The sequence below is a fragment of the Linepithema humile genome, chromosome 2 (genome assembly GCF_040581485.1).
Source record: "Linepithema humile isolate Giens D197 chromosome 2, Lhum_UNIL_v1.0, whole genome shotgun sequence".
Classification (NCBI taxonomy): Eukaryota; Metazoa; Arthropoda; class Insecta; order Hymenoptera; family Formicidae; genus Linepithema; species Linepithema humile.
The window spans coordinates 18,011,186-18,036,404 of NC_090129.1; the positions used below are offsets into that span (position 1 = coordinate 18,011,186).

Below are 25,219 nucleotides of genomic sequence, written 5' to 3' on the forward strand. Positions count from 1 at the left end.
TCTCTCGGAAAATAAAACTCTCGAAAGTTCTCTTAGAAAACAAAAGCCTCAAGAGCAACTTTGAAAGAGGTAGAGTTGATAATCGCTTTTTGAAACAAGTAAATCTGCAGCTGGATAGAAGAATTTATAATTAAAATTATTGCTGATAGGCTTAGATTGTAAAGCTCTTGTTATGGTAAGAGAAGTTAATTTTGTGTGATACATTTAAAAAAGTCATGTTTCTCTTTACTGCTGAGACGAAGTTTTTTACCAATTTTACCATAAAAAATACAATTTACATTATCATTGTTATCAAGGACAATAATTACGAGACATGTAATGCTTTGTAATATTATGTTTTACAACACACAAAATTGGATAAATTTTATATACTAACATTATAGCAACTTATTAACCAATAATTTTTAAAGCTCGAAAAACTTTTGACAGGTAATTGGCTAATTGCGTTCTCTAACACGAAACGATCGACGTTAACGAGCTTGCTTTCTTTCGTGATCTATTTTGTAACCTCAATGTGTTCCCCATTAAGTTATCCTTCACGCCACAGAATGCTTCGTAACAAGCCGACTTATCAGGGCTGGTATCAGTCGATCCGCCCGCGAGGATATTGACATGCATCTATTCACGGCACATTATCCGATATTATTGTCGCCTCGTCTTCTGATTGTCATATCTTCGCGATCACATCATTATTGGTTTAATTTTACTCAGTTTCTGTTTTACTATTAAAGTACTTTAAGTATTTTAGTTTCAAATTTTTAAACTCTAATTATTCCAGCAAAAATAAATTACTACTTTAATTACAATAAAACATTTCTCGAAGAGGAATTTTAGTGATTAATTTTTTCAGCGATATATCGAAGTTGCAAAATAATTTAATTTTGTCGATTATTGCAATCTCAGTATTAAACAACTTCATCTCTTTTGGCTGCGCTATTTAAAAATGAGAAAAGTATGTTATTAATTTAGGAAGAGTTAATTACTAAATTATAAATTATTATTTGGCAAGTCGTTAGAAACATTATACGTTATTTCATGTGTACGTCGTGTACGTCAAATTTTAGGATGGGTTTACGCCCACGCATCATTTACGTTGTAAGTGGCTCCAAGCGGGCTAATCGATGCATATAGTAATGACACTATTTCGATACTCATTAGCCTCGTCACTTTAATTGGATCGTAAAGTTGCCAAATATACACCATTCTCTTCTAGCAAATTTCTAGTGTTCTAATAACAATATGTTAATGTTAATACTAATGTTAATGTTAATCTTTATGCTGTTAAATACATAAATAATAATTCTATTTGTAATTATTACACTAATTAGCGCACTCTCGCATGACGTTTTAATCGGATTTTTTTAGTTTTAATTTTTATATTCATAAAGCTATATTTATAATTATTTTCTAATAATTTATTCTAGTTAATAATTTTAAGATTATATATCATAATTTTATTCGAATAATTTTCGCTATTAATCTAATAATAACTTTATGATTATTAATAGTCTTTCTCGAATTTGAATACAGCGGATGCGGTTTTACGAGCTGTTGTCAGAGAAGTTTATGGCAAAGCGCTTGCATTCATTTGTGCGACAGAGAGGCGGAAATGAGTATCGGCAGAGGCGAAGAATTGAGCACAAAGCTCGACAAAGTGGCACTTAACGCCTTGTAAAATTAGAGAAGTGACACAGGCAGAAGATAGCTATTGCGCGAGTGATGAAAAGTCTTTAAACATAGTTCATCCTGTGTCGGTCTTTTCTGCCAAGGAACAAAGTTCTCGTAAATAGAAAATTTGACAAGCTTTTTTAAAGAATTAATCAAACATATGTGAACATATATTACATGACATATTCGAAATAAAAATTCGGAGAATTTTCAGAGAAACGTTCTTCTCGCGATATTGTTTTATAATATTTGGCTGCATCGATACATAATACTGGCACACAGAGGGATGAGGTTGGTTTGGCTTTACACATACTTTATCCGGTACATCATCTCCGAGGAAGAACGAAAGACTATAAATCCCAGCTGTATACCAAGGAGTGGCAATCGGCCAGACGAGTTTCACCCTGCAAAGTAGTCACTGACAAATTGGGGCAAGCCACGACGCCAGTGGAAAATGCTAGGCATGCGCCAGACCAGCGCTGCAGAATGCACAAATAATTCAAGTTTTTAATCCTGAATAACGGTATACAAAATAAACATTAATTGTTCGTTACAAAAATATACGCATATGCAAATATCGTGCTGCAACGTCCACGGAAAGGATTGAAATTTAATCGCACCGTGTAATCTGTTGTTAAAAAAGCAAATCACAAATTGCTTTATCTCTGACAAAAAACAATTTCACAAATTTTAACTTTACATTAAATTCGAGCCGTCATATTCGACGGCTTGATAAGACCGAAAATTCCAACTGCATTGTGCGACTGTCGCGCATGATAAGTAAAAAAAAAAAGGAATGTTCAACCCCAAGTTGTACGAGCCGCCATGTGCGGCTGGTTTGCTGGTCGCGCAGAACATAGAATAGGAGAGTTCCGACCGTGAATGCTCAGACGGCCTTAAATCTCGTCTCGCTGTTCGCTTCTCAGAGCGGAGCGACGCGGCGGGCGCCGTCGCCGGTGTCTTTTTGCGCGGCGGAGGCGTCGATGCGCGTCCCGCTCGACTCGTTACGCACGTGTGAACGGAAATGTCGACGCTTAAATGCTCGCGACCGGCCGAGTTTTAATTGCCTGCCGTTAGTTATGTGGTCCGAGAAGAAGCAAGAGAAGGCGGAGGGACGACATGTACGCGCGTTTTTCGCTTTTTTTTTGTCGCGGTTTGCTCCCGCTACCAATCGCGTCCGACGGCCAATTTGTTCTTACGGGAACATCTTCCGCTTGGCTCCCTTTTCAGCCGGAATCGGGTCTTTGCGTTCTTTTTTTTTTTGGTGTGATTTTCGTGTCTTGAAACTGCAACATTATTTTCTATCTTGAAATCTCGGCGTTCTTAAAATTGTAATTTTTATCAAACGCAGACATATTGTGTCAAATGATTCCGATCGAATTAAGTTTAATTTTTGATAATATTTTATTATATTCGAAAAATTTTTTGAACCAGACAGAGATAACAGATCAAAGCATACTTTTGTATATAAATATTTATTATTATAAAGTTCAACTTAATCGTCATTTACATTCAGATTATTGAGATTTGGAGATAAAACATTTTGATAAAACGTCTCGCGTAATCGGTATAATTAATGTCTACAAAAATGCTTCAATAATCGTATAATTTTACACACGAGCGCGAAAAATTTGCACACTTCTCCGAAAGCCGCGGCAGCTTCCTGTGAATGACCGGCTGCCGTGAATGCTGCTAATCCATCACTCACGGAGCGCGAGTCGACGGCGGTTAGCCGACTGTTAAGCGCCAAAGAGTGTTCCGCGCGTGCGTTTCTAAACATAGCGGCGCGGAACGAGAGAGAGGGGCCGGATTCGCGATTGGCGGCGGTGCGCGCGGGTGTGCGTGCTAGTCGAAATCGATGGTTAGCAAATTGGTGGGCGTCGCGAAAACCGAGAGCTGGCTCCCGGCAGCGTCGCACATCACCGTAACTCACCGACGCGGGGGGAGGGGGGGGGGCTGGCGGGGGACAAGGGAGCTTGGCTCTCGTTGAGTGTGCACAAATTAGCGGAACAGCCGTCTCCATTGCGCGCGCCCACGCGATTCACGCGTGTTGAAAACAGAAATTACTCATCTATTTTGATAGCCTGCTTCTAATCATTTAAACGTCAGATTTGTGTTATCGTATCTACTTGAAACAAAGTGAAGATCTGAACAGCGTTCTCCAGCATTTGGACATCCGCGACTGTTGACGCGGAAAGGATGCCTGTGCGTGTGCGCGCGTGTGTACGCGTCGCACACTCACGACGACTGTACGCATCGTCGCGTTCATTTCACGCGTAATTGCAAGCGCGTCCCATTTCACGTCGAGGACGCTCATACTTCTTTGCACGTTGCACGTCTCAATATAGCATCCGTTTAGTCGTGCTCCGTACGATTAACTTGATTTAGGCATACGCCGTTTAACGTCCGAACCACAAGACCGCCTCCGGTGATTTAAAGACGTCGTTTCTTTGTCGCTGATCGTTTTGTCGTATTAGGGGAAATACGGTGATTAACACGTCCGACTCTGGCGGAATACGTCAAGCGTTGAGAGCGATATAGCCCCGAACAGATTTGATGGCGGAGCTTTTAAGCTTTATTTCTCTCACCAATCTGTTCCTTCTTTCGGCCCGAAAAAGTCTGATTGCCGAACAAAATGAAAAGATCTTAATTTCGAAGACAACGCGCAGCATTTTAACGTCGCGCATTTTTGCACGAATTGATAATTTTACGTGTTGTACAAAATATTGATTTGGGACACAAAGGGCCCGCACGCGCATGCAATCGGCTGCATTCAGACGCGCGCAAGGCAATCGAAGCGAGTACTCGCGGTGGTTGTTGCATGGTAATCAGGCAGTCGATTGATTAGCCGACAAAGTACTGCCGACAAATTAGAAGAATGCCATCTATACGTTCCCGTCCCCGCGCCTCATCGTACGTGTCGCACATATGCCCTTTCACGCATATCCTTCCATTAGCGTGTATGCGTATGCATACGGAATGTTTCACAAAAAGCGGACATGCTTACTTTTAAACACAATATGTAATATAATTACACACATGTTCGACATCTTTTTCAATTTTGGGAAAAAGTAATTTTTCTAACATATTTTACCTATAAACGTACACAATGCTTCATTTATACCGTTTCCGATCGATTTGGATGGATTTCAGAGCGACTGATTGCAATTTTAATACGAGTTTAAGTCTTTTATTGGCGGAGACAATCTTATGACGTCGCTCCTAAATCGATCCGAATCCGTTCAGTCGAAAACATTATTAATAAGCATATTTCAAACGTATTAAATGTACATAAAAGACCGCGTATTGTAGAAAAATTTTAATTTAAAAAAAGGATTAGTTCAATTTTTTGTTCTTCTCCTCACAAAGTACAGTTCGTGTGAAACATCCTGTATACGTAGGTGGCACACAAGTTGAATGAGAGAAAGGGAGATTATCTGGTAAGAAGTCTATCCTTGAAGCAGTCCAGTCTCGGTCCGCTCGGTGCATCCGAATGTGTTGCCCTTTGAAGTGCACCGACAGCCACACACGCACCAACTCCGTCGACATTCGTTCTCGGAAGAGAAAAATATCGTTATCCGCCCACTCAGTGCTTATGTCGTCAAATAAGCGAGGATATAAGTGGATGACACAATCTGTGATCCGTAACACTTCCGTATTTAAAACTCTACTTCAGCGAGGGCGCAAAACGGAAATCAGAAAATTTCAGTTCCTGTCGGATATATTATAGAACTCTTTTTATTCAGTTTTCATCCACAAATGGAGTGTAATTTTCATTTTTAGAAAATTTTTTATACTTCTTATTTTTGTAAAATCTTTTTGGAGATCGTTATACTTTATATTCTTAAATTTATTATGTATAAATGACATTCTATCTCTAATAACGCATATGAGAAATACAAATTTATTATTGCAATTTCTACACATATCAATATATCTATTGATATTAAATTAAAGAAATAAACAACTTTCTATAGACATTTTTAATCGAACACTAAAATAATTTTATATACAATCTTTACATTATAGAAAATTTATTCCCTTCTAATTTTTTTTTTTTTTTAATTTTTTAAATTTAATTGAAATTTCAGATTTAATTATATAAATCGAACAATAGTTTTTGGTGAATTAATGATGATTTATATAAAGAAAGTCATAAAATTACCACTTTTTACACCCTCGCTTGATCATTGAAAATGTATCCAAGCATGAAGAATTCGTTGGAAATGTCGAGGATACTGCCAGATCCTACAAATAATCCTGTCGAAATGTCGTCGCGCTTCAGTGGATACATAAATGCTGGGATCGTTCGAGTATGAATTACTTGCGTGTTGTGTTGTCGCGATGACGATGTTCTAGCGATTATTTTGCTCGCCTCTTCGCCAGACAAACTCTATAATCTACTTACAATTTTTTGTAGTTTGTATCTTTAACAATTTTTATTTCTCCAAAAATATACCATCGTTTTTACACAAATATAATTATTTTAAATAAAATAACTTAATAGACCTGCTTTGTGCGCATGCATTTAATTAAGAAAGAAACCAATTTAATTTACTACTTTACTAATTAATTACCAATTTAATTGATATTACGCTGTTTTGAATAAATTTACCGACAAATCTAATTGTGAATAAATGTGTTAAATAATCTTAATTAAAATCTTTATTATCAATTCAATAAATTAAGTTCTCATATTATTTTGTCTTCCTGATTCGTGTAAAAAAATCAATAACTGATATTCTGTTTGCACTGATAAAATTTATCTCTTCGATATTTCTATTCATCGTAACACATATACAGCAATACATTATAATGCGAGTTAAACGTGTGTACAACCGAATCTAAACGAAAAAGGTGTAGGAGGAGAGAGAAGGGGATAGAAGGACGGATTTCGCGGAGAATACATGAGAGTATTGAAATGCAAAGGGCATAAAATATATTTGAAAGTTAAATACGAGTCAAGTGGCGCCTCGGTAGGGGATAACCAGACGCGGTGGGAAGTCGAGGGGCCTTTCTCATACCACGCAGAATTTCGACGATTTCCCGGACCTCTATCTGCAAATCCCACCGAGAATTTTGATGCCGTTAAAACTCTCTTATCTCATGAATTCGTGAAGGAACGCGCGCACTCGCTTGCAAGGCCTAAGAATGCAGCAGGAAGGAAATAGATATTATGTTATATACTAATATATTTATTATATAGTATATGCTGAGCTTAATATTTTCGTTTACAAGTGCATTTATCCTATTCAGTTACGTTTTCTGTTCTTTATTTCTTCCTCGTTCTTCCTCTCGCACACGCAACATTCGCTCAGGGTAGGAGAATCTATCTCTAGATATCTAAATATAGAAAAAGTGGGCAACAAATTCGATTAGGAATTGAGATGCCACATGCTTAAGTTGTGTACCATACGACAATGTTTCTCAGAAAATTGCTCTTATTTTTTTAGATAACGTATCTTATATGTTCAAAAAGGATGCTAAAGATAAAAGTATATTCTAAAATAAAACTGTAAAATGCAAAAAAAAAGAGAATAAACAAATATTTTCGAATAAAAAAAAGACGATTGAAGAAATTGAAGAGACGCGCAGTGTCAACTTTTGTTAACAAGGCAGCTAAGGAAGACGAACCTATTTGTCTCCTCTCGCTCAAGACGATCGAGATGGAGCTAACTCGTTCGTTAGCGAGATAATTCTCTCGCGTCCCGATTTCCGAGGATTCTCCATCGCGGCCGCCCCATTGTTCCGCAGCCTTAATGCGCGCGTCGCTGTAAACAGCGCTACAATGGAACAACTTCGTTAGCATAATCGCGTCACAGAGTCACCCGGGCGGCCCCCCGCCCGCCCGCCGCCCCCCTGCCACCCCCGTCTCTCTCCGCCGCTGCGACGGCTCCCTTTCGGATTTTACGGGTGGTTTGCCCGCGCATCCGGGGCCTCCTCCACCTCCTCGTAGGCGGGCCCGATCCGATCCGCTACCGCGTTTAACCGTCGCCCGTCGAGTATTATTCATTGTCGCGATTCAATCGTTCATCTTTGTATCGGGACTATCATAGGCGCAGCGAGAGAGATATGAAAAATTACACTCGCATCCCTTCGGGAAGTGTTCAAGAGGGGAAAATTTATACGATGTTTTCACTTTTCTATAATGAAATTAGGGTTCATTAAAATTTTACCGTTGATAAGAACTACATATGTATACACATGTATATACATTTATATACATATATATAAAACGCCAACTTTATATTGATGCATGATACAATGTTCTTTGAGATGGCAAAAACAATTTTTTTCAACAAAAATATCAAAGTGAAAGAATGTGTAATGTTCAGTTCGCTCGCTGACTCTTTGCGTGCTTTTCTCCCAAAAAAGTTTGGTCGACGCCGGTGGAGATTGTGTATTCCTCTGTTACGCATATCTTTCATTCTCCCTCCGCCTCCTTCATACAGATTACAGACTGATTGAAATGGATCACGCTTGTCTGTTGGTTTATTTAATCACGATGAACGAAATGTTCATGCTATGTTATTATATATTTATAATTGCAGAAAACTATATTATTCTATTATTATAATGATTATTATAATGATGAATATAATGAAAAATGCATTCCAAAATTAGTATCGGTATTTATTAAATATGTGTAATAAATTTTTAAATCAATAATTTATTCAATTTTTTAATAAGGAATTAATAGAATTAATATTTGGTAAAGATTGAATTTTTAAAAGTAATAATATATTATTTATCAATTATCTATAGAGACGTTTTCGATTATGAGAGTTAATGACAAATTAATTTAATTACATAGATTAATAGCTAATCAAAGTTCGTTTTTTTCTGGCTGCAAACATTCTTGCGGCAATAAAGGGTTAAACATCCCGTGCTTAATGCGATGTCAATCGGTCAACTTCGCCGATTACCGTTAATTCGCAATTATTATAATTCTCGATGGCATCGAGGCTTCCGCGCGCGTGATGCGTTTCTCTCCCCCCGATGCATCCCCACCGTTCTTTCCGCCTCTCGAACCCCGGGGACGGCGCTCACAATGGAAATGTTAAGCGAGTCGTGGATTCGCAACGCTCGTCACTCTCGTTTGGCATTGGACGAGCGGGGCTCGTGTCTGCGAACGTCAATTTGCGAGACTGGAACGTCGAGGCGGTCGACGGGGTTGATTTCGGCTTCTCTTTCTTCCCGCACCCTCCAAATAAAGCCCTCTCTCTATCCTTCTCCGTCTAGTTGCGCGGATACTCTGTGCGTATGTGTGATAGCGACAGCCGTGGTGGTTGAAATCAAAACACACCCTGGGGGCTGTCCGTCGATTATTATCGTTTGCACGCACTACTCGCGATCATGACACAATCACCCGAGCGACTTTTGACGCCTAATTCGGTGCTCAAACCTCATCCTCGGCCGAATCTCTGAAGTAAAAGCGATGTATATCGGCTGCTTTCTATAATAGAATAATTTCGACGTGTAATATTTATTTCTACGCGATTGTTTTATATTTTATCTGAATTCTTTTTAATTTTTATTTATTTAGCATTTGCGTGATTAAACAGATAACGAACTTTGCCTCCTTGTTTCTGATTAAAGTATTACGTAATATGATTTTTCAAAGACTTTGAAATTTTTATCTACAATTAGATGCATCTTTCTCGCAATTCAGAAAATCTTCAAAGAAGTACAAATTATTAAATAAATCAATCATGAGATAACGCGCGCGCGACACAAGTGATATCATCTTGAAAAGATTACGTAAATTCGTCGGAAAAGCATTAGGTGCTCTTTCCTCGTTAGCTTCTCCTCTACGATTCTTCACAGCCACGGCTTCAATCCGCTCGGAAAAATAATCTTTTTCTCTCATTTTCCCTGTGTCTTTCCCGCACCCTTTCTCTCTTTTCTCTGGCGCCCGCTGCGGACGTCAAAATATGACAGCTCTCTCGAGTCACCACTTTCGCGACAAGAGTTACGTCATGGGGGGGTTGCTACGACCGATCATTAAAGTAAAAGCGCGCTTGTGACTGCTTTCCTCTGTAGAGATACTTAAGTCGCTGTCCGGCCGATTCGCTGTTAATAAAATAAACAACGCTGTTTTTAAAGAACCAGTTTCGGCCCTTAAATTCATCCGTAATTATATTTTGCGTTCAAGATAGCCATCCAATTTTTATTTTAAATAAATTTTTGTACTGTTTGATAGCATTTATACAGATTTTAAAATTATTTTCTCAAATTTTGAGAGTATCCAAAAATTGTTATGCTTGATGAATTCCATGTAAATTGCATTACATATAAATGCAATATTTTAACTTGACTATTATAGATTTTAAAATTTAAAAATAAAATGTTATTTGCTTATATAAACTCGAATATAAAGGAGCGTTGATAATCACTGGCGCGCTTCGCCAAGCTGACGGAAGCGGTAAATGGTTCGCAACCAACCCTCTCGACGAGACGCTAATTCATATTCATAGATGTAGCGTTTAGCATTACGCCGTTAAATTCTCCAGAGAGTTTGTTAAAAGACGAAGTGGCTAATATTTCTATTCGTATTTCCGCTCGTTGAAAAAGCAGTAAAAGTTTCTTTCATTTTTTAAAAATTAATTATTCAAATATGAATTTTGCACAGAAAGATAAACAATTAATAAAACAATTAACATAAAAAGGAAATGTATATTATTTTAGTTTCCTAAATATTATATACAATGTTATGTCTAATATATTAACATAGTGAAAAAGATGTTACTAGATGTGTTATACACATGTTTATAACAATATAATATATAAATATATACATAATATCGTTACAAATATTTGACAACATCCGACATCCTTTCAGCACTCTACAAAATGTTATAGATTATCTTTTTTTCCGATTATATAATTATTCTCATTATATAAGTTAAAAAATTTATAATAGTTGTTTTTATCTTAAACTTTTCACGATTTCTAAATAAATAAAGACTTCAAACATTTGTGATTTTAGTCAAGTAAAGCAGTTTAAACTTATAAGTAAATGTGGAAAAATATCTGTTAAAATATAAAAAAATTCAGTGATTATTAGTACGCGATGAAAAAATGATATTCGAAGGAATCTTTCTGGTTTATTAATCTTTTCATTTTTATTTTAAATCGTAAAAATAAATTAGCAACTTTTAAAATTAGTAATTAATTATGCATTATATATCTAATACAGATTTTTAAATCATTTCTTTCTGAAATGTATCTAAAAATATTATCATTTCACGTTGACAATAGCAAACAATTACTACAAAATGCACAATAAATAATTGTTACAAAAATTGATATATATAGCATTTAGAAACAAAAATACATATCTTATTGCTGAATAATTGCGAATATAGCAGACATTATACACATTTTTCTTGGTTTATTATAAAGAAAAAATATTATGTATTATTTATAGAAGGTGTTTTCGGTTTTATATTTGACTTACGAAAATGATGATAGTTCGGGAGCACTTTCAATAGAAAATCCAACTGTCCAATTTGAGGCTGAAACAGAAAAAAGTAAAAAAATCAAATTTGGAATTATAAAATAAAATAAAAATAATATATCTGATACTCACATATGGTTTATCATTCATTTCTCTACGTTGACACTGACCCCCGAATACTATCGTATTCTCTGATACAATTTCTCGTTCCGTCAAAGAGCATGCAGCTCCAATAACGCATCCGTTAGTTAATTCGATTTCACGACCAATGTTTGCTTTTGGAAAATAAAAATTATTATTTCTGTATGTATAAAATTAAAAATTAAATGCTAGTTATATAATTATTCGAATATCATTCAAATCAATGACAATGTATTAAATGATCATTCTTTAATTTGAAAAATAGTAATTAACGGAAGTTAATTTCCCAGTCAAAATATTAGCATATATTAAAGAGCTTATATACAATACCTTTTGCCTCCAAGATGTTATTATCGCCAACTTTAAATGACTCACAAGTACAATCAGTCTCGAAGACGTTATAGTTTCCTATTATTTGAACTGGTATCGTTGCAGGTTCCTGAGTATCAGGTGGCAATCTGTGTAATAACAATCAATTAGCAACTGGTTCAACTAGAACTATTTCAGTTGCATTTTGTGAATAACGCAAATATATTGAACTTACCTGTTTGCTATAGTTGCCATTTCTTCGATTATGTTGCCTTCTCCTATGATAATTGGGCCAGCTTCCGCTAGAATACATGCTCTGGGATGAATTATAGTTTTCGCACCAATAGTGATATCGCCCTTCAAAATACTTTCCTCGCATACTACTGCACCGGGTGCGATTTTTAAGCTGTATAAACATAAAATACAAATTAGTTGCAAAATAGATCTTGTCGACATCATACCAATGCATAGTGTTCACTTCTTTATTCATTTTCACTAATTATCATAACTCAATACTTAAAAAACGTCGGAATTTGTTCTACATATTTATTATAACAATATCATATGTATATTTATATATTGCATTGTTCTAAATACGTGAATCATTAAGTTAACCTCAAAATGCCAGAAGTCTGGCATTGTAACATTATAATTATTCAAATTTATGGAAAAATTAATGTATATTGTACTTAATACAATTATTATTAAACTTACTTGGCGCGACGGTAGGTCGAGGAATGAGAAGAAATTTTTCCATCCATTTATTCGATGACAGTTCTCTACAGCTGACTACAACAAAGTATATATCGCTTGACATCGATATATCGAAGTATTCGACATATTCTTTCGATAATATCGCACGTGCTCAGGGCCGATGTACGATTTAGTGGTCCCTAAGCTATGATCTTAAGGAGGCCCCCTCTTATTAACAAAAAATACATTTTTTTAAATCTTTTCTATACTAAAGAGGCTCCCTTATAATGTGAGGCCTCTAAGCTGTAGCTTATCTAGCTTATGTGTAGATCCGGCACTGCACGTGCTATTTGAAATTCTTTTCTTCAATATTTAAGATGCTGAAAGATATTAAAAGCAACAAAATCTAAAATTTTCGGCCAATTATTATGTCGTAATTGAGATCCATTGTCTTCTTCTTGTTGTTCAAGTGATTGAGATTTGCCACGATATCTTTCTCACCTGTTCTAGTTATAAAATAAAAATTAATTTCTTAGTAACATAAATCGACAAAATTTATATAAATTTATTATTTAAGGAAATACTATTGTTATATTATTAAATTTAAAAAATTACTTCTACAAATTGTTATCCTTAAATTTTTATCATAATAAAACTATAAATATTTATTGCGTACATTAATATTAATTATGAGATTACTAATCTAAAATAAAAATAATATTTCAAAAATAATTTTTTTAATATATTAAATAATAATACAAAATTCAAAAATAAAAATTATTTAAACATCATTATAATTTATTTATAAATTATTTTTAATTAAAGATAACAAGTAAATTTAAGAATTATATTACTTTTTAAATATTAAACAGAAGATTAATTATTAAATTATAATAAAAATAATTCCTAAAATATTCTTATATCGGTACATTTGAAGAAAAAGAAAGTAAAATTTTAGCAACATTGTCGTATCACTATAAATAATTCCTCTTTATCAAAAGTAAATAAATTTCAGGAACCAATATAATATTCCAAATATGCATTACATTGAATATATGACTTTAATACATTAAGCACTTTTGGTTAAAATGTTGAATTATATTTATTTTAAGATATACATAAGTAAAATAGTTTAATGTTATAATATGATAAAAATTAAAGGATCCACAGTGAGAACATTATGTTGTGCAAATACTTTCTGTATTCATTTAAGCTATTTTTAGGGATACGAGAGAAGGGAAACTTCGATTGTGATTGCGCAACAAAAGGGATAATGTATTCACACATGAGAAACACACGAGTACCTTCGTTTAGATATTTAATATAACTCTATATTATCCGTCAACTTTTATTTATTATATATATTTTTTTATATATTATATATTATAAAATTTAACTCCAAATTGCGATAAAATAACGTCTAATTGCAACGTGCGTGCGCGTGTACGTGTTGCGCCTTATTGTACGCGTGTGTATATTAGTGTATTATGTGTATGTGTCTTTCATGTGTCCGTGTATGTGTACGTTATTATATATAATTTGTGTATATGTATGTGTGTTGTGTGTTTTTTTTTTACTCTTGAGTAAAGGGGATAGAGATGTGAGCGAAGAAGGGTCGTAGATGGTATGCATTTTGCATTCGCGCGTAACGTGACTGTGTACGTGTTTGATCTACAATTAAACGAATCCTACGCACTTACTCGTTAATCGGCAGAATAATATGCATTTTCTTAATTTTTCGCTATAAGTATAATGCAACCGTCCGAAAGCGTGTCAGTCGGCGCACCGTGACGGATTCGCCGTCGCTCTCGTCGATCTCTTTCTGATTGCACTCAATTTTCTCGAATGCATATGAAATCTGTCTTCTGCGCGTAATTACAAAAGAAGCCATTTCAACTTTGTTCAAAATAATAAGAGATTAACCTTTTCTATTCATTAATTTTGTCAACAATGCCCAGATTGAGATTTATTAAAACAGATTATAATTTAATTCTTTTTCCAGTTGACGCACAAAGATCATAAGTCCAGCTTTTATCCAGTCTTTCAGAAGAGGCAATAGAAAAATTACATTTTTCCTGCAAGTTGTGATATAGTAGCAAATATCAATCGAACTTAACAATGTTGATAATCAGTCATGTGTAAATATCACATAAAATCCGCTCAAAAAAGAATATTTTCTATCTATTATTAAATTATTTTATACACTAAACTAAAGTTCAACTTGAATTTTTTGCCCGTCCTAACACTATAAAATGAACTGATGCAATCACCGTAAAAGGTAAGCCTTAAATTCGGAGAAACTAATTTTTATCCTTATTTGTAGGAAGAAATAATATTCGAGCAACGTAAATGCGTCGCTGATCCATTAATACTTAAAAGTAATTTAAGTTAATTAAAGCTGCCTTTTTTGTGATGTTAGATACTTTTACCTTTTGTGAAAAACTGAAGAAAATAGACTTACAATTTCTTCGTAGTAAACATTTTTAATTATCATTGTTAATATAAGTTTATTTGGAAAATTAATATATGAGAAGAGAGAGAAAATGTTGACGCAAATGTTGACTGTAAAAACAATCTGTATGCTAGAATACAACTGATTTCGCATATGCATCCGAGAGTTATTCCACTCACTCGCCTAATTACAATCTTATTGTATTTTATTGATTGTGATTTCATCTTATTCTAAATTCTGTCGTAAAATAATGTTTCAATTTTCATAATAAGTAAGTCGTTCTGAAGATAACCATGAAAAATAAAAGTAATCATTAGATTCGATTGAAAATTTTCTGATAATTCAAAATCTCAAGTTTGTCAGAAGCACGAAGCGTCATTATTTTAGCAAATTTTTAATGAATAACTTCTCGTTCTTTTCTTTTTTGTTACTTTTTTCCAGTAATAATTGAAATTAAAAAATTCCAATCTTGAGAATTGATTTAATAAAATGCTCAGACGTTCGAAAAATATAGAATTAATAGATCTAGAAATCTAATAAACTCAAAAAGAATTGTAAGATTTGAAGAAAGTTGAAGATGTATGTATACGCAAGTATCAAAATTAGATCTCATTTGCAAGATCAGTGTCCTCTCATTTTTTGTTTAGTTTAAAAGATACGAAATATTAACATTCTATTAACATAAAAAAGTAGAAATATATAAATACACATAATAGATCCAACTGACAATAATACATTCTTAACACTTTCGCGACCGCCAATATTCGACTGCAAATTTATGCAGCTTTGATGTTGGTACATTTAACCCATTACAAGCGGCATTTGTCATGTTTATATTTATATTATGCTTTTTTATATAAAATTGTGTTACTAAATACAAGTATGAGTGAAGTGCAACTACTGTAAGAAATAATAATGATGGGCATAGATGAAAAATTAAATGTGTGTGTGTGTGTGTGTGTGTTTGTGTGTGAAAAGTTTTAGAATTTCTAGCAGAAACAATTTATTTCGTTATAAGCTTTTGAAAATGGAACGATAATGGGTTAAAGCCGTGATAATTGTTAGAAACCACTCTACCCTAAACAGTATAAATCATTTTACTTACTTTATGTAATATAAAGGGGGGCCAACGGACGCTGTATAGATCGTAATGATAAATGTTTATATACACAAAAATAAAAAAAAAATATATATATCTGAAATCTATACATTATGGAAATTAGATTTTATTCATTTATATTAAACTTTATAAATACAAACAAATAATAATAGTGCTATAAAGGTTCTATAACGTCTTGTAATTAAAAACGGTCTGTCAGACCCCGCTTATACCGTTTAGGGTTTACATAATTAGCTGCAATAATTTTTAACTTGCCTTAAACAAACTTCACTATACAATGAGACGATTAGTATTCGCACGTCAACGCTATAAGTAACTTTTAAATAAAAATGTTGTATCCTATGTATATGTATATTTCACATGATCATTAAATCTACATTACGAGCTATATATCTTTAAAAGATGCTTAGAGAGTTTATCGCGTCATAACAAGTTAAAGATATTTAATAATAAAAGCAAAAGTGTAGAGCTTACAAATATTACTTTTAGTATTTCAGCTTGCTTCTTAACAACGTACTGTTATTTATAGCAAAAAAAAAATGATGACGTACGAATACTTTTTTTTTTTTTCAATTTCTGTCTCTTAACAACATAATTTTATACTTTTAGCAGCGACGCGAAGGCGTACGAATACTTTTTTAATCGGCCCAGCACCCAACGATGTAATTTTCATCTAAAAATACGCGGCAGTCGCGAAAGTGTCGGCGAACCGTTATTAAATTCTTCCCGATCTTCGTCTTAATCTTCGATCGACGACAGCGAGGAAAGCCGATGACGGTGCGTATATAAACGCTTCGTAAGGGTGTCTCAGCGCGCGACGACGAGCTATTGTATCTTTTTTTTTCTTTTTTTTTTATCCATATGAAGTACGGGTTTTTTTTTTTACGTATAAAGAGACGCATCATACAAGTGCCGTACAGTACCAAAAACGTTTTTAATGCGCGCGCGTAATGCGATCGATTAGCTCTATCTACGTCTGCATCCGTGAAAGTCGCATCCGCGCGTTGATTCATATAATCATTTCTCTCTCGCTCGCTCTTCACTTTCATTCTCTCTTTCTTTCTTCCCTTTCATTCCCTTTCTTTCTCTCTGTCTGCCTTTGCGTGTGTGTATGCATGTAAGTATATATGTTATGCATGTATGTGTGGGCTTGTGAGCGTGTCACGTGTCACCGTTATCCGTGAGATCCGGTCAGGTTGGTCCAGGGACGAAATTCCTTTCTACAACGCTCGTCGTTCTCATTAATAGAGGATCGTCGAATCTCGATCGTTCCGCCGAAATATATATATATATACTCTCATATATATATAGCGTTTATATATATTTATTTATATATTTATATAGTTTTATTTATTTATTTATATATGTATTTTTATGCTAAAGTAGCTCAGAACTACACTCAAATCACTACTCGAAGTCGCGACGGCGGCAGAACGCGTGACCGTTGCCGACGTTTTGCATTTAAGCTAATTACTGGTAAAAGAGAATGCGTTTATTCGCTGAACGTTCCTGCTAAATCGAAAGAAATTTTCCGTATTGAGTAGATTATATAATACACGTTAATATGACGATGCGCGCGCGATTAAGAGAACATCTAGATGAAACTCTGTCGTATCTTTAAATAGAAGAAGTGCTTTATCATATACTTACTCCTTTAATCATATCGTTCATTCAACTCATTCAATATCTGTGTGTTCATTGAATATTTAGCGAACAAACGCCTCTTTTACCGGCTCTACGAACGGAGAGAAGTTTCGATCGTCTCGCGGCTCGTACAAGCTAATCACAATAATGACGACTGATAGATATTTATCAGCTCTATCACCTTTATCGTCTTTTCAAATTCGATCAACTCTCTTATTTCCTTATTTATTTGTTCTCATCAACATTTATTATTCAGATTTTTTATACTTTGCTTCATTTCTCAGTTTTCACGAGTAATTCTAACAATTTTCATCACATGTTTTTAAATTGTGTTCACGCCTTTATTTATTATAAAACTTTTACTTTTTTACATCATCATATATTACGCGTGCAAATTTCTTCTGCAATAAATTTTATTCCCTGTCTGCAATTAACGATTAATATATATTTATAAAAACAGCAATTAATAACAAAAAGCAAGATAAAAATAAAACGGAGAAGACGATCGAGCGAAAGTTCGAGGAGAAAACTCTGAAACGTGATAAAGACACTTCCATCATTATCATTATCGCGCTTAATTACACCTAACTTCGGCATGGTTCCATGTTTCCTCGCCCTCTGCAATAAGCTCTACCCTTCGTCGACGTTATTTGCTCAGTTCGCCCGCTCTCGTGCTCTCGTGTTCAACGGTGCGATAATATCGGTCTCTATCTGTCGCGTGAGCGACCCGATCGAGATTCTCTTCTCATGAAACGAATCCTCAAGTATATTATAATTATTATAATTATTATAATTATTATTATTATTATTATTAATATTATTATTAATATTATTATTATTATTATTATTATATTTACGTCGTCCTCGGACCATCCTGGCGAGACTCGGTTAATCACCATTCTCCTCTCCCCCTCTCCTCCCTCTCCACTATTTTTTTAGTTAATACAATATATACTTTATGTATGTATCGTAACAACCGATATTTCAGTTCTCTCTCTCCGATCGTGCACTCGTACTCGTTTTGTTTCACTTCTCATACTCACATACTCACATTCTATCGCTCTCGCTCGCTCGTTTTCGCACGCATCCGCGATTTCTCCATCTATGTAATATAATCTTATAACGACACGCGTATGTGTATACACTTTTGCGTCGGTGAGACGTATCGTGCGCGCCTGTATGCACATACGCATCCACACTATGTATATATTTATATTTATATTTATATATATATATATATATTTCTTCTGTATATATACTTTATGTTGCTTTTTATGTATACTTTATATATAACAATGTTATGTTTATTTAAGGCCCAATACGTTCATTACGAAGGAAATAATCTGCAACAGAAAGGAGACAAGTATACGGTTAAATAACGCTTGTACCTGGTTTGCTCCCTGTCGTAAGCACCGTACGAGTATAGAACTATTCAGTCGACAAGTTGTGTGTGTATGTGTGTATTTCTGACGTCGTCATCATTGTCATCGTCGTCGCAATCGTCGAGGGAGATTGCGTATAAGATGATCGCGATTCCCTAGACGCCAGTAGATGATCTACGCGTGATCGGGCAAAGCGCTAACTTAAGTCAACTTGCCAATTTTTTTCGTAATTTAAGCTTTTCATATACTCAATTTATAAACAGCGAATATCATATTTCGGAATAAGATGAAAAAGTTCGGAAATGCATCGTGAACGAAATGTAACATTGATCTGATGATTGATTTGAAATTGTCGCACAAATGCTGTATTTCATTAGCCGCTTATTTATCATTGATTGATTTAAAGAGCTATATGTTTATGATTCATCGTGTATCTCCTTCGTTCATAAGAGAAAAAAATAATACTGCAATTAACTTTAAAAGTTAAATTTAAAAAATCTTTCTATTTTATTGTAAATATTTGTATAAATAATTAGATAAAATCGAGCTCTGTGAGATGTGTGCGTACTCCTTTTGTCAAAAATAGTAAAAATTGCATAATTTTTTTGTTTGCAATCATCTAAAATATGTTTGAATAAATATTTTTATATTCTAATTTTTCTTTTTCATTAAAAAGATCATGTATAGCATATCTTTTGGGGTAACTTTAGTCTCTTTAAACTGCAAGAAAGTCTTCAAACAGAGAAATAAGATTGTAAAATGCTGTTGTATAAATCCTTAACATGAACATGAACTGTCTCAACGATTGGCGAGACCATGTACCAGCGTTTTAGTCAGCTCGATGTGTTTTCTTGTTCGCGTGAGTCTACCATATTATTTCTTCTATTTTCCTAGATTTACCTTAAGCGTGCTTATCTTGACGTTTCCTAGGAAGAATCATCCGCCCGAGGATAGGCAACTAATCGGTTATCTCTTAAGAGAATTATTCGGTGTTTTTTAAGACAGTCCATCGTGACATATATTTAAGAGCCTACCGGACATTTAATTTGATTTAAAAGCGAAAAATTTTAATCTCAGAGAAGAATAATGTTAATTTGCATGGCAGCATTATTTCCTAAAATACAATACAATTGACACAGCAAATTAATTACTTCAAATAACTTTATTACGTGTCGGTGGTGAGTGAGAAATACAGAACGTTCCAAAAGATATCATGATAGCAAGAATCATTAGAAGAGTATATTAAGTAACAGTTATCGTTAATTAATTATTTATCATAATGCTAAAAATATACATTGCAAATTAAATACAAACTAAGCTATTGCCTATTTATCGATTTCATACAAAGTTAATTTAAATAAAAATAAAAACAAGCTTCAAGATAACTAAATAAAGTTTTATAAATAAATTGCGCAAATAAATTCTTGTCAATATCAACTCGAATAAAAGAATGAAAACAAATCTTGCTATTGATTCATATATCTCTCCTCAAGCAATCGATTCTCTTTCGGACAGCCTGTTGTTCAAAATTCAACGAAATTTCCACTCACGTCGACATTAAAACATTTTGCGTCTCCCTTATAATTATGCATCTTTGCGAATTATCTACTACTATCTTCAAATTCGAACACATTAATTGTAACATTTTGTCACTACAAACGAGAAACATCTTAAAATGTACATAGATGAATATAACGTGTAACGCAGCGAATTAGAATTATAATTGTGACAAAGTATGTTTTAACAACAAAGAATAATAAGTTAATATGTTCTATATAGTATATTCTATAGTATGTTCAATAAAACCCAAATAAATTGCATACGCCATCCGGTAGGCTAATCGTTCGAAATCCAAGCCATCTTATTTAGAGCAATCACGAGTTCGGAATGAATGGAATTGCGGAGAGTGAATCGGATTCAAATTAAAATTTTGCATTCTAGATAAAGTGTCATGAATAGTAACACCTCTTTAGCATTCAGAATAGATTGACAAAGTAGATTGATGTGGAGTTGACAAAAATAATTCCACGAACGATTCATCTATTAAAAATCTGATTCAGCCTTTAATCGTATTCACTCTCCCTTATTATATTTTAATTTCTCGTTCAGGACGTCCAAGAAATATAGTATTTAAGATCTAATATATGCATGAAAAATTTAAAAAACATTTGCAAAAAAATTGAAAAAACGAAAACATTTGATTTAAAAAGAAATTAAGGTATTATTGTGATTACCATATATTGCAAAAATGTTATTTTTTTTTGGAAAAATCAGAGTCAAGGACGTTTCCGAAGGAGAAAAAGAATTCATCTCTTTTCGGTTCAGATTCTTGGTAACCGTATACGCATAACTATAAATTATTTTTTTCCATTTTGTCAGTTTTAACCCTTCTAATGGTAGTAACGAGCTTTTCTTATCAACTTATTAACTTTTTTATCGTATTATGCAGCAAGAGAATCTTAGTTAGTCAGATATAATATTATTTTAGTTTTACAAACTGTAAATAAAAATGGATCTCTGACTAAGGATCTTCTCCAATTTATCTAAAAACGTTAAATAAATATAATTTACCGATTGAAGAGTTAAAATTGGCATACTATTGTTTATTATATCGTATTCATCGCCATAAATTAAGATATAAAAAATTCGTACACGCGGACAATCGAGTGTTTGCTTGCTTCCGTTATTTTCTTAAAGATTCACTCTTTTCCTCTTTCTTGAAATTTGAACAACAAAAACGATATATATACAATATAGCAATGCAAAACTCCTTCACGTTTAATACATTGGTACTCGGACAAGCAATTTTGTGAAAAGCGATGTCAGATAGTCATTTATGTGCGCAATAAAATATATTAGTTCCGAAATATATTATCGTTTTTTTTTTTTTTTTTTTTACTAAAGAGAGCGTATTCACATAATAATTAAGAATAAATTTTTTGCATATTTATGTGTCAACTTGATAATAGAAAAGAGTAAAAAATGTTAACAACTATCAGAAAAGTGTTGAAATATTTTTCTACATTTATTATGTTTATTAATTCTTAATAAATCAAACTTTGATTTAATATATACTGTTACTATGTAAAAAGTAATATATTTTTATTTAATTCATGCTTCTCGCTTATTTTCCTTCCTTTTATATGATTAAATAGATATAAAGTAAAATAAATATAAAAAATTGAAACGTCCATATTATATCACGTATCTTTGCCTTAGAATATATGATTCTTTTCTTGTATTGATAGTAGCTCTTATTTACTTATTAGCTTTTTGTTTTTAACAAGTGATTGCATTATCAAGAATCTTTTAAATACAAGCCCGCTTGTATTATAACCGTTTGTACAATTTCATTCAAAAATTTAATTTAAAAATCTAAAAAACATATGTAGTGTGTATTACGTGTGTGTATGTGTGTGTGTGTGTGTATTGTTTATTTCGATATATCTTAATTAATATTTAAAAATTACTATATTTGTCTAAAAGCGTAACAAAATTACAAAAGATCACTGGATCACGTTAAAAATAATTTAGAGTATTTTTTTACATAAAGTACCTGCATAAGAAGCTACATTTTAAAACGTGTCGCTTTGATTTATTTCAAATGTTTAAATAATTAATATTAAAATTTTATATTTCTGATCATCAATTTTAAATTATTGAATCTTTATTTTGCGCACAAAATTCATTATATTATTATTATTATATATTATAATTCATCACCTTTATATACTATTTCTCAAAATGCAAATAAAATAACGTTAAACAGTTTTCAATCATTTGAAACGTAATTCTAAAAACTTTGCACATACCAGTTAAATAATTATTTTAATTATCTAATATGAGAATCGCATTTATATCGTAATAACGAGCTGAACACAGCTATACTTAGCGCTAAAGCACAGAAATCAGATTGATCGTAGAAATTAACCGACATCGTTTCTCGCTTCTCCGAGTACCCAACACTTATTAGAGTTTCCTTAAAATTACTCGTGTTAAAAATACGAATCTCCGATTCGAAGACTCGCGGTCGAACAAGCTAACGTAATGTAAATGACTGCCACGATTTACGTTGCCTTTGCCCCATTATTTCTAATAATACGGGCAAATAACTCTGTCTGATCGCTTCGCGACGAAAACGGATTATCGATACGATCGATCAATCTGTCGACGACACGCGTGTCATCACATCCTCCGTCATCGGGATCGTCCTTATCTGAGCCGGTTCGCGGATTCTTCCTAGGAAGCGTCGCCACTTCCGGTCCCCCCGGGCCACGAGATCGTCGGGTATCTGTCTTCCGGGACGGTCGAACTCACCTTGACCGAGCAAGGTCCGCGACACTACTCGCGCTCCTGTCCGCTCGGCAGCGCCTGGACGACGCTCCGCGCCGCATCGCTCGTTCAGCTGTCGACACTGAAGAGCTCCTTGTGGAGGGCCGGGAACTCGAGATGCGGCTGCGATCGCTTGAACTTTGCCAGTGCGTCCATGTGCAGCAGCGAGATCTCCCGTAGCTGCGGTATCTTTGCGAGAATCGCGTCGCACACCGTCACATCGCCCTTGATCGGCGTCACGTGATTTCGATCGAGTTCCGACCTCAGTGCCCTGATCACCGCCTGCGACAGCCTATTGATGTCGCCCAGGCACTTCAGTCCCGGTCGATCTGTCATTTTTACGCAAGATACAGTAAATCAGTGAACTGTGGTGAAGAGGTTGAGAGTATAACATTATTATTATTATCCATGTGATCCTCGCATGGAAACTGATGTTTAATTTTATACAATTTTTAGCAAAAAGTTTTTGATCAGAAGTTGAATATTTTATAATTAATTTAATATTGATAAAATAAAAAATATATACTTGGTATACGTTGAACTGTACGTATAGTAAGATAAATATAAGTATAAATACTCGACATATCGTCAAAATTTTCGATAGTACATTTGTACTTTGCCAACGTTTCTTGATTGCAATTTTCGAAAGTTTTGTCCGACGGGTATGAAACGTCCTGTGCACGTTCGTATCACTTACCAGGGCTAAGTAGAACAGCCGCGCTATAGAGCGCCAACTCGGTTTCAGTGAGCTTCAGTTCGGCGATGCTTCTGGCCAGCTCGAACACGCAGGAAACAAGCTTCATTTCCGCCGTATCCGTCGTATAAAACGCCTCCTGCGGCAGCAAGGTGTCACCATACAGGACGCAGTTTTGCTGGAGATCGAGGTACCTGCTCATTCGTAGCACAGCCAACTCGAAGGAACCTGTTACATTTTGATAGAATATCAGCATATTACAATATTGTTATCTTCACTTATCTAACTCTTTTAAAGAACTGAAGGACGTTATTTTCTAATTCTAATAAAATCAGAAATAATTATACATATCAATATCTATTGATTCGTCAACGCTTAAAGGAAGTTGGTAAATTTTCCACAAACTTTTATGTCAAATTATTGTTCCGATCATAAAATGATTAATTTATATTAGAAAAAATTAGCTGCTGTCGATTACTTTAGATAAATGATAGCGTAATGTACTCACCTATCCCATTTATATATAAGATTTAAAAATAAGATAATTAATCTCTAGATTATTCATTGAATTCTTATAAAACTTATCAACAAATTATAAGCAAAAAAAAAGAACAATAAATCTTTATCACTGGTAGGCGATTATTTCGAGAAAGCATGCATATGCAGATGTAATTACGTACCGGCTTTTAACAAAACAATCTGGTCGTCTTGCGAAAGCTTCATGAATCCGGGGACCATTTTGGCGAACTCGATGATCTGCTGGATGACGGTAGTCAATTTCTGAGCGCACTCCAGCCAAAGCTGCTCGTGCGCCATGTTCTTGTAGTAGATCATTCTGGAGATGTCGGTGGGCTTCCGGAAGGACTCCTGGATCTGTTCCGTCGACACCAGGCATGTCCTTGCGTGCGCGTCCGCTATCGTTTTCGAGAGAAGCTCGCTGATCTGTGCCGGATCTGCGGAAACCCAGCGAATTTTTCGATCGTGATTTACTCTCACCGCAATAAACGAGTCTTGCATATAAAAACAGCGAATACAGCGAAAGGATGTCGGCGGAGAAAAAAGCCTCAAGTAACTTTCAAGCGTGATAAACACACAATGCAAGCATGTGATTCATATTAATTCCTTGCTGCATATATTATAGTTGCGATCGCACAAATTGCTTTTTTCAATAATTAGATAAATTATTTTCGTTGGTCGCATAAAATAAACTGCAGGAGATATCTTTCTATGTCAAAGATACTTGACGTAAGAAAGTATCCTATAAAAGATATAATAGTGCTAATTTAAAAAAAATGATTTACGAATGATTATTGCGCTGTGCAAA

The 25,219-nt window shown here is 34.2% G+C and overlaps 2 protein-coding genes across 8 annotated transcripts in view; both read right to left on the reverse strand.

Moving 5' to 3' along the window:
• Positions 1-10,767: 10,767 nt before the first annotated feature.
• DCTN6-p27 (dynactin subunit 6) lies at positions 10,768-12,447 on the reverse strand. The gene is made up of 5 exons (XM_012378772.2): positions 12,293-12,447; positions 11,814-11,984; positions 11,600-11,727; positions 11,261-11,403; positions 10,768-11,186 (listed from the first exon to the last, which is right to left on the reverse strand). Exons 1-5 carry the CDS (start codon positions 12,337-12,339, stop codon positions 11,082-11,084), a joined length of 594 nt encoding a protein of 197 aa, XP_012234195.1. The 5' UTR covers positions 12,340-12,447; the 3' UTR covers positions 10,768-11,081.
• A 1,129-nt stretch (positions 12,448-13,576) lies between these two features.
• Hr3 (Hormone receptor 3) overlaps positions 13,577-25,219 on the reverse strand; it is a 116,183-nt gene continuing 104,540 nt past the window's right edge. For 6 of the 7 annotated variants that reach the window (XM_067349582.1, XM_067349581.1, XM_067349578.1 and 3 more), the window contains 3 exons: positions 24,576-24,848; positions 23,899-24,123; positions 13,577-23,530 (listed from right to left, as the gene is read on the reverse strand). In XM_067349582.1, the coding sequence (XP_067205683.1) occupies positions 23,271-23,530; positions 23,899-24,123; positions 24,576-24,848 (758 nt within the window). In that variant the 3' untranslated portion in view covers positions 13,577-23,270. The remainder of the gene's footprint in view (positions 23,531-23,898; positions 24,124-24,575; positions 24,849-25,219) is intronic. The other variant, XR_001101781.2, reaches the window with a different exon arrangement.